The 7,286-nt window shown below is 41.6% G+C and overlaps 1 protein-coding gene across 1 annotated transcript; it reads right to left on the reverse strand.

Annotated features, from left to right (window-relative positions):
* Positions 1 to 849: 849 nt before the first annotated feature.
* Positions 850 to 2,082, reverse strand: LOC120737223 (tubulin alpha chain-like). Its single transcript, XM_040037803.1, is given in 2 exon segments — positions 850 to 1,715; positions 1,718 to 2,082. Coding segments are annotated over 2 exon segments (921 nt in total). The 5' UTR covers positions 1,914 to 2,082; the 3' UTR covers positions 850 to 990.
* Positions 2,083 to 7,286: the final 5,204 nt, after the last annotated feature.

A 7,286-nucleotide genomic window follows, 5' to 3' on the forward strand; every position in this document is an offset into this window, starting at 1 on the left:
GGCTGTCCCACTTCGAAGGCTGCTCGAAATCCGGCCCTCAAATGCGTCCTTCATTTCCCTGAATTTTAAGGATGTGGCGGTGTATACTAACTTTTTGGGGGGTTAAAATTAAGCATAGCAGTGATTAAACAGCTCATGTACTCTTTATTAAGAAGCACCTTAATAAAAGAAAGTGCTGATATTGAAAGAACAGAACTGTCATGGCTACTGAACGGACCCACGGGCAGACAGTTCTTTCAAGGAAACAAAAACGGGATTTATTTACAATAGGGATCACCTTAGTGCAAAATATATGTACAGTGAGTTGGGAGGGGGTCCAGGGCTCCAGGGAGAGAAGGGGGGGGGGATCCACACACACGCTTCCTCTTCCACTCAGTCACCGCCACCGCTTCTCCGCACACACGCACTCCTCTTCAGCCGCACTCGCTCCAACACTCCACACACTGCCCCACTTGGACAGGTCCGGTGATTCGGTCCAGAATCTACAGACAGATGGTCAAGGTTAGTTCCACAACATAAAACACGTGTAAGCGATTCTTCTTCGAATATGCCGCGAGCACGAACTCAGGTGGTTCGACGTTCCAGCGGTGAGCTGCTCTGTGCCACTGCCTTAAATAGCAGCTGGGGAAATCAGCCAGATCAGCCGCAGGTGGACACCATCCACAGGGGTGCGTGGGCCAAGAGTGAGAGCCCGTAATGAGCTCCACCCAGGCAGAGAGGAGGAGGAGAGACAAAAAACTAAAACTAACAACAACAAAACCTGTAGCCAGCGTGGGCCAACCAGAGAGACACGGGGACCGTGACAAGAACTACAAAACAAAGTGGTCATGTCTCCATGCTACACTCTCACATAGCATTAAAACACATTTTCAAACACATTTATTTAAAGTTGAAAAATATACACAGGAATGTGTAACAAGATTTGGTAGAACAATGTAACAGTGCTTCTGAGTGAACTTGCATAACTTTGATGATTTTATTGCAATGAACCTACTCCTCACCTTCCTCATCTCCCTCCCCATCAACAGAGTCAACTCCAACCTCTTCATAATCCTTCTCTAGAGCTGCCATGTCCTCTCTAGCCTCAGAAAACTCACCCTCCTCCATTCCCTCACCCACATACCAGTGAACAAATGCACGCTTGCCGTACATCAAGTCAAACTTGTGGTCAAGTCGTGCCCAGGCCTCAGCGATGGCGGTGGTGTTGCTCAGCATACACACAGCCCTCTGGACCTTGGCCAGGTCTCCACCAGGAACCACAGTGGGTGGCTGGTAGTTGATGCCGACCTTGAAACCAGTGGGGCACCAGTCCAAGAATTGGATGGTGCACTTGGTTTTGATGGTAGCAATGGCAGCGTTGACATCTTTGGGCACCACATCGCCACGGTACAAAAGGCAGCAGGCTATGTACTTGCCGTGGCGAGGGTCACATTTCACCATCTGATTGGCTGGCTCGAAGCAAGCGTTTGTGATTTCTGATACAGTTAACTGCTTGTGATAAGCTTTCTCTGCAGAGATGACGGGGGCGTAGGTGGCCAGGGGGAAATGGATACGAGGGTAGGGCACCAAGTTGGTCTGGAATTCTGTCAGATCAACATTGAGGGCGCCATCGAAGCGGAGCGAAGCAGTGATGGAGGACACAATCTGGCTGATCAACCTGTTCAGGTTGGTGTAGGTAGGACGTGCGATATCGAGGTTCCTACGGCAGATGTCATCTCGTTATCTACCATGAAGGCACAGTCAGAGTGCTCTAGGGTGGAGTGGGTGGTCAGGATGGAGTTGTATGGCTCAACCACAGCGGTGGACACTTGGGGAGCTGGGTAGATGGAAAACTCCACCTCCTGTGCAAATCTCCCATCCAGACGTTTATGCCTAAAGGGTTGTATGGTATAAAGAGATTGTTGATTGAGCATTAAACACCAAGTGTCGTTCTTCTTTCAGCCCAAAGATCAAAGAATTGGGGTATTTAACAGGATCCAACCATCGCCCTGATCAGACATATTCTAACAGGATTGCACACAGGATGCTGCAGAAGCAAAATCAGTTTCCAAAACATCAATCTGGATATCAGCCTGTTTTCTTTTCCTCATTACATCGTGAGCTTTAGAGTATCTGCTGAGCTACTGGGCACAACTTAATATAAGCTGTTTATATTTATTTCTGATCTACAACAAGCAGCACAACTGTTAGAACTGTCACAGCTGACATTAACTTAGATGGAAACCTACTTCCACGACAGAGTTTACCTCCTATGGTGTCAACATAAGCTCAGACGCATGTTGAATAATAAATATCCACTTTCCCTGCTGCCACCTGCATGAACATTACAGCCAACAGGTGGATTTTCCCGTTTCACAGCTAGCCAAACAACGAGGAAACACTGACTGTTTAGGAGACACAGAGTGAAAGTGGACAGTACATCTTTGGTTTCTTAACATGGAACTGGGGGAGTACCAAAGTGACCCCCTTAGACTTGTTAGTTTTAATCTTGTTTTCCACTGAGGTTCACTGGTTTTCTAATATAATGTAAGTCTATGAGCTGCAGCCAACCCACCAACCTGATGACGTCACGTTCTGTTGTAAAAACTTCAAGCACTTCTTTCTTAAACCTAACTTCAGAGACAATGTTACATCTATGCAAGTTTGTGAGAGCAGGGCTTCATGGTGCAAATTAATCTTTATACATGTGGTGTTTAATGTCCACTTTAACTCCAAGTGGAAATTTTTTTAATGACTTTATTTTAGGGCAAATTCAAAAAATGTTTGGCAGTTTATTTAAATAATATTAAAATCCCCCATAAGTAGGATGGCAAAGGGTCCAATTTGTCCCAGTGGATGGAAATGCAAGGTGTGAAACTGCAGCGTGGATCATTGTTTTCTATTTTTACATAACTGGGAATGCCCAGCAGGCAGACCCAGGACACACTGGAGAGGTTATATCTCTCGGCTGGCCTGGGAACGCTTTGGTGTTCCCCCGGATAAGCTGGAGGAGGTGGCTGGGGAGAGGGAGGTCTGGGCCTTTCTGCTTAGGCTGCTGCCCCCGCGACCCGGCCTCGGATAAAGCGGATGAAGATGGATGGATGGTGTTGATATTGAAAGAGTCAGTGAAAATAAATTTCTGGGGGTAATAATAGATGAAAAACTCGAGTGCTCACGTAAGATATATTCATTCCAAAGTATCACGAAGCATTGCAATACTAAACAAGGCAAAGCAGGTATCACACGGGACATCACTTCATATTCTCTACTGTTCACTGGTTTCACCATACTTAAGCTTTTGTGCAGAGGTCTGGGGCAACAACTATTAAAACCACATTACTTTCACTTTTTACTCTTCAACAAGAAAAAGCAGTTCGAATCATCCACAATGCAGGTTATAGGGAACATACAAACTCACTATTTTTGCAGTCTGAAATATTGAAATTTGCTGATCTAGTGAAATTCCAAACAGCACAAATTATATTCAAAGCAAAAAATAAGGAACTGCCAGATTATATTCAGAGTATGTTTTTTTTTTTAAAGGAACAAGTTATAATTTAAGGGGTTTTTGTAACTTCAAAACAGGGAAGGTACGTGCAACAGGAAAAAGCTTTTGTGTTTCTGTGCATGGAGTGAAGCTGTGGAACAGTTTGAATATGAAATTGAAGCAATATCCAAACATAAAACAGTTGAACAAGAGTTATAAAGATATGATCTTCTTGAGCTATAAAGAAAAGGGAAAATGTTGAAATTAAGTGAATGTTGCTATTTAGAAAATTTCATGATGTGATATTATAGTATATATTATATCAGAAATCTGTTCACTATTTTTATTACAGATTATATCAGTAAGGAAGCTGACTAAATATTGACGGATAACTTATGGCAAAGGGGTGCGATTAAATAAGTGTGTACTTCTTCCCTCTCCCTTTCGACATGTAAATGAATCAGAACCGAAGCAATATTGAAATGTATTAACTTTATTTTGTATAGTATTTTTTTCTCTAATTTTCTTTGCTAAGTGTACCTGTATATTGTTTATATGATTGAAATAAATTAACAAACAGGCCCAAATACAGGAGAAGGACGGCTGAGAGTGGGAAAAAAATCACAAAAATAAATACTGCCAGATTTTCAACTTCGGTCTACAAGAAAATAAGAAGATCATGGGATTAGCCTCGATTGCACTTTGGACCTATTGACGGGATGCGCTCCATCCCTTGATGCATGTACACTTTCAATTTCTGGTTGGGCTGCTTGGGTGCAAAGTAAGTTTCATCATCAGATGATGAGCTTCATGTAAACATCTGTATGGAAACTGGATGCCTGGACTTCTCTGCTTACTTAGACCAAACCAAACCCTGAATTATGTTGGAAAATATGTGATGTTTTATGAAGGATCACATAGGAAACAATATCTTTTAGTTGTTTTTGAAACTAAAAAACTATTCAAAAAGTTTTAAATAGTTTAGAAAGGACTTTTACATTTTCATAAATATTCATGGCTGTGTGGTAAAGCTGACATAATCTCACTTGTAACTGTTCAGATTGGACACTGTGACTGGCCGGTTCTGTGCTCCAGACCACATGTTTGATACCCCTGGACCCATGCAACGAAGTATAAAAAAAACCGTGTCCACACTTTGGCCTGTGAAGAGTGAAAGCAGATATACGGCGTGATATCGAGCCAAATGCTTCAAAGTGTTCCTTGATGATGTGATAAAGAAGTGGCGTTCCTCCTCCAACCACAAACAGGAAGCTCATGAAGCGAGCAGTGTCAGTGTTTGTACGACACTCACCAGGAGACCTCTGAGCAGGATGGCTGCAGTCGCACAGCTCTGCTTCTCCCTGCTGTTCACTCTCATCAGCAACATTCATGCAGAAGAATTTATCGCCATAAGAGAAGAAGGAGGCTCTTTACAGTTCAAGCTCCCAGATCACAACAGCTCCTGCATCACCTCCAGACGTGTTGGTGAAGATACTCTGGTCCTGTGGAACATCTCTGACCCCTGGAACAGAACCTTCACAGTACATGAAGACCTGACAGGACGACTCTCATTTCCTGAGACCTTTCATGGTTCTCCTTCATTTACTCTCAACAACCTGACCCACTCAGACTCTGGACTGTACCAAGATGTGTGCTGGACTCAGGGCAGCGTGACATATGAGAGAAACATCAGCCTGACTGTGTGTAAGACAGTAAACTGGGAAAAATCTATCATAAGTCCTGATGCCACTGAAGACGTACAATGTAAGGGAGCAGGTGGGAATCTGACGGTGCGTTGGATCAGACATTACAGGGAGTGGCAAGAACCCAGGTGGGGTACTTTCAAAGACAACATTTTGAAGGTGAATAAAGTCCAAGAAAGTTTCCTGCAGGTGACAAACACATCACTTCTTCATGTCAACACACGACCAACGTCTTACATCTGCCTGGTGATGAACCAACAGCAGTGTGTGAGCACTTACTCTGTAAGTTTGACCAAACAAACAAAGCTACGTTATGCTTCAGAGGGAGACACAGCTGTGCTGGAGTGTCCCTTCATGGACCCCATTCATGACCAGCCCCCGGTTTGGTGGAGGGAGGCAGTTGCCTACAATATTATTGCTCAAGAAGTTGGTCAAAACTTCTCGCTGGTACTTCCATCACTAATGTTAAATGATTCAGGTATCTACGGATGTGTAGGTGAAACAGTAGAACATGCGTACTGGCTTTTGGTGTGCCCTAAATTTGGTCCACCTGCAGTAAAGGTTTTCTCAGAGGGAGATGAAGTCACTATGAGATGCTCTGATGATTGGAAAAAAAGTACTTCGGCCTTTTGGCTCATGAAGTCGATCCAAACAGAAGGCAAAATTGTGTACGGTGATAAGTTCTGCAGTGACAATAGAATCACTTGTTCCGATGACAGCCTGATAATCTCTAATGTCTCACTGGAAGATGCAGGAGAGTATGTGTGTACAGGTTTTAAGTCACAGGATGAGTGTGTGTCAGCAGAAAAATTTGTTCTTATATACAGAGAGCCTTTTGGGGTTTACTCGACCTTCTACAGAGTCAGGTGGATACTGCTCAGCGGTCTGCAGGTGATGCTTTGTGTTGTTGTGGTCTGTGTGATACAGAAAACCAGGAGAGGAGAGCAGCTTTCAGCTCAGACACACACTTAATATGCTCATAATAATAATACTAATAATAATAATAACAATAATAATAATGATGATGATGATAATAATAATAATTATAATAATAATAATAATAATAATACATAGAAGTGATGAAATCAAAATAAAAACAAACAAAAATATTATTGTAGATATGAATCTGTGACCTGACTGGACGGTTCAGTCTCTTATGTGATTATATATTTTAAACATTTTGCCTTTTTTATCTTTTGACTTAATTCTTCTATATTTCTGCTCATATTTCAGTTATAGTGATTTTGTGCTTTTTTGTTTTATGTGATTTGATGTTTCTCCATATCTCATTCATGTATCTCTCAGAGTATCATTTTGAATATTCTTCTGTTTCTTTCAGTGATCAGTTCGATCTATAAGAAATGTTAGAAACCAGTTGTAAATGTATTCGTTCTTCACTCTGATGTGAATCATTATCATCTCTCTTGGAAAATGTATTTTGTTATTGTGTTTAAGAGCAGATTCATTACAGCACCATGTTTATCTGCACTATATTGTTTTCATTGTTGTGAATAAACATGATTGTCTGATACAGCAAACACTTCATAATATGGACTTTACTGCTTTGATTGTGTTTCTATATTCTCCATTTTTGTTAGGAAACATTTCTGAAATAAAAATATCTAAATATAATTTAACAGGCTGAATATTGATGCTCTTCTGTCAATGACTCCATGATGATTTTAAATTTTAATAAACACACAATCCTCATATTTCAGTGCAGGATGTAGAGCAGAGTATATCAGTCAACTGGATCAGAGCTCATCAGCATTTTGAACTTAATATGCAGCCAACACACTTTAACACGTGTCTGATTTAGAGTGAAACATATCAGGGAAAAATGGAAGACGAGAGAAGCTGCACATGGTTATCATCATTAATTTATTTATTTATTTGCCTGTCCCATTCGGATCTTTAGCCATCAGAATTGTTGTTTGAAGGCTGAGAAAGATGCCCTGTTGGTCCATTTGATTGACCTTTATTATAATTGTGTATTTATTTTATTTTATTATCAGTTGTTACAGATGGGACAGACATGACTGGGGGATAGGACAGGGAGAAGGAAAGAATGAAAGAAAGAGAGGGAGAGAAAGAAAAACAGAGGGGAGAAGAGATGA

Source organism: Simochromis diagramma, unplaced genomic scaffold (assembly GCF_900408965.1).
Source record: "Simochromis diagramma unplaced genomic scaffold, fSimDia1.1 OVJJ01000463.1, whole genome shotgun sequence".
In the NCBI taxonomy this organism is placed as follows: domain Eukaryota; kingdom Metazoa; phylum Chordata; class Actinopteri; order Cichliformes; family Cichlidae; genus Simochromis; species Simochromis diagramma.